Source organism: Loa loa (assembly GCF_000183805.2).
Source record: "Loa loa unplaced genomic scaffold supercont3.597, whole genome shotgun sequence".
Classification (NCBI taxonomy): Eukaryota; Metazoa; Nematoda; class Chromadorea; order Rhabditida; family Onchocercidae; genus Loa; species Loa loa.
The window spans coordinates 3,248-4,715 of NW_018108777.1; the positions used below are offsets into that span (position 1 = coordinate 3,248).

At 20.8% G+C, this 1,468-nt stretch overlaps 1 protein-coding gene across 1 annotated transcript in view; it reads right to left on the bottom strand.

The window, feature by feature from the left end:
- LOAG_18863 (hypothetical protein) overlaps window positions 1–1,054 on the bottom strand; it is a gene marked incomplete at both ends in the record, with an annotated part of 2,773 nt that extends 1,719 nt beyond the window's left edge. Inside the window, 2 exons of the mRNA XM_020451525.1 lie at window positions 396–566; window positions 896–1,054. Coding sequence (XP_020304682.1) covers window positions 396–566; window positions 896–1,054 — 330 coding nt within the window. The remainder of the gene's footprint in view (window positions 1–395; window positions 567–895) is intronic.
- Window positions 1,055–1,468: the final 414 nt, after the last annotated feature.

The window sequence follows — 1,468 nt, forward strand, 5'->3', positions numbered from 1 at the left end:
TATTATTATTATTATTATTATTATTATTATTATTATTAATTATTATTATTATTATTATTATTATTATTATTATTATTATTATTATTATTATTATTATTATTATTATTATTATTATTATTATTGTCGTTATCACTATTATTATTTTTTTTATTACTTTATTAATTATTATTAACAAAAGATTATGACTAATTTTTAGGAAATGCTGAAATTCTTGTTCAATTATGTAATATAAAAAAATTGCAACATGAATTGTTATGAATAAAAATTTATTGATTTCCAGCTTTGTGAATGATTGAAAAATTTGTTAAAATAAGTAGTACTATTTTTCTCCAGCAGGTATAAAGGTAAGTGAAATCGCTATTATACGATAAATTAAATTGAACCTGTATTTTAACCTTATTACTTGGCGTCGTTGACATGGATTCATTTATTTTAATATCACCGTTTAATCGACTATTTTCATCATCATTTTTTTCCTTTCCATTTAAATTTCGTTGAAATAAAGTTTTCAAACATGGTATTGTACCTATCTGTATTGGTATTACCGTTGCTATATTGCCATCAACCTAAAATCTAATTGAAAAATTTAGTAAATTTCAAGAAATATACAATCAAATGAATGCGTTGCAAAACATTTATATTTCATCTATTTGTTCAATTTATAATAATTTAGATTAAAAAATAAATCAGAAAATGTAATTTTGATCTATTGATTTAAATGTATTGATGGAATATTACCTGCTTCCATCATATTTCTTCATCCACCTTATTTCTTCGCCTCACCTTATTTTTTTAAAGTCATTTCAAAAGAATTTCAAACTATCATTTGTATAAATAAAAAGAATTTGAAATTGGGACATTTTTTTTTAAAATTGTTAATGAATATATAACATACATCCAATTCAATCATATAAGTATTTTGTATAATTTTACACCGCGATAACCTCGGAGGAACGGGCGGTACATCAATTGTTTCATTTGTCCATGCAAATGTTGAATGCGATGCTATGTCACTTTTTTCTTTTTTGACAATTATTCGATTAGCTTGTTTCATTTCTTCATTACCAGCAAATGTTTTTGCCCTAAAAAAAAAAAAAATAAATAAATAAAAAGAAAAAACACTGAGACAACTGAATTTTAAAAAACGAAAAAATAAAAGTTTAGTTTTATACCTATATTTCCTTCTTTCTTTTTCTTTATTAATTACATTAATTAATATTAATCAGTGGCATAGGATAAATTAATAGATTTAATTTGCTCGTATATAAGATATAAGTAATCCATCACTAATTAATGTCATGTTAATGAAACATTTACTTTATAGTTTTATTTAGCATATAATTAAAAATAGAATTCACGAAATTTTTGTTCCTATAAAAAAATTTTAAGAAATATAAAAAAATATAAATATGTAAAAATGGTGGATATATATATATATATATATATATATATATATATATATATAATA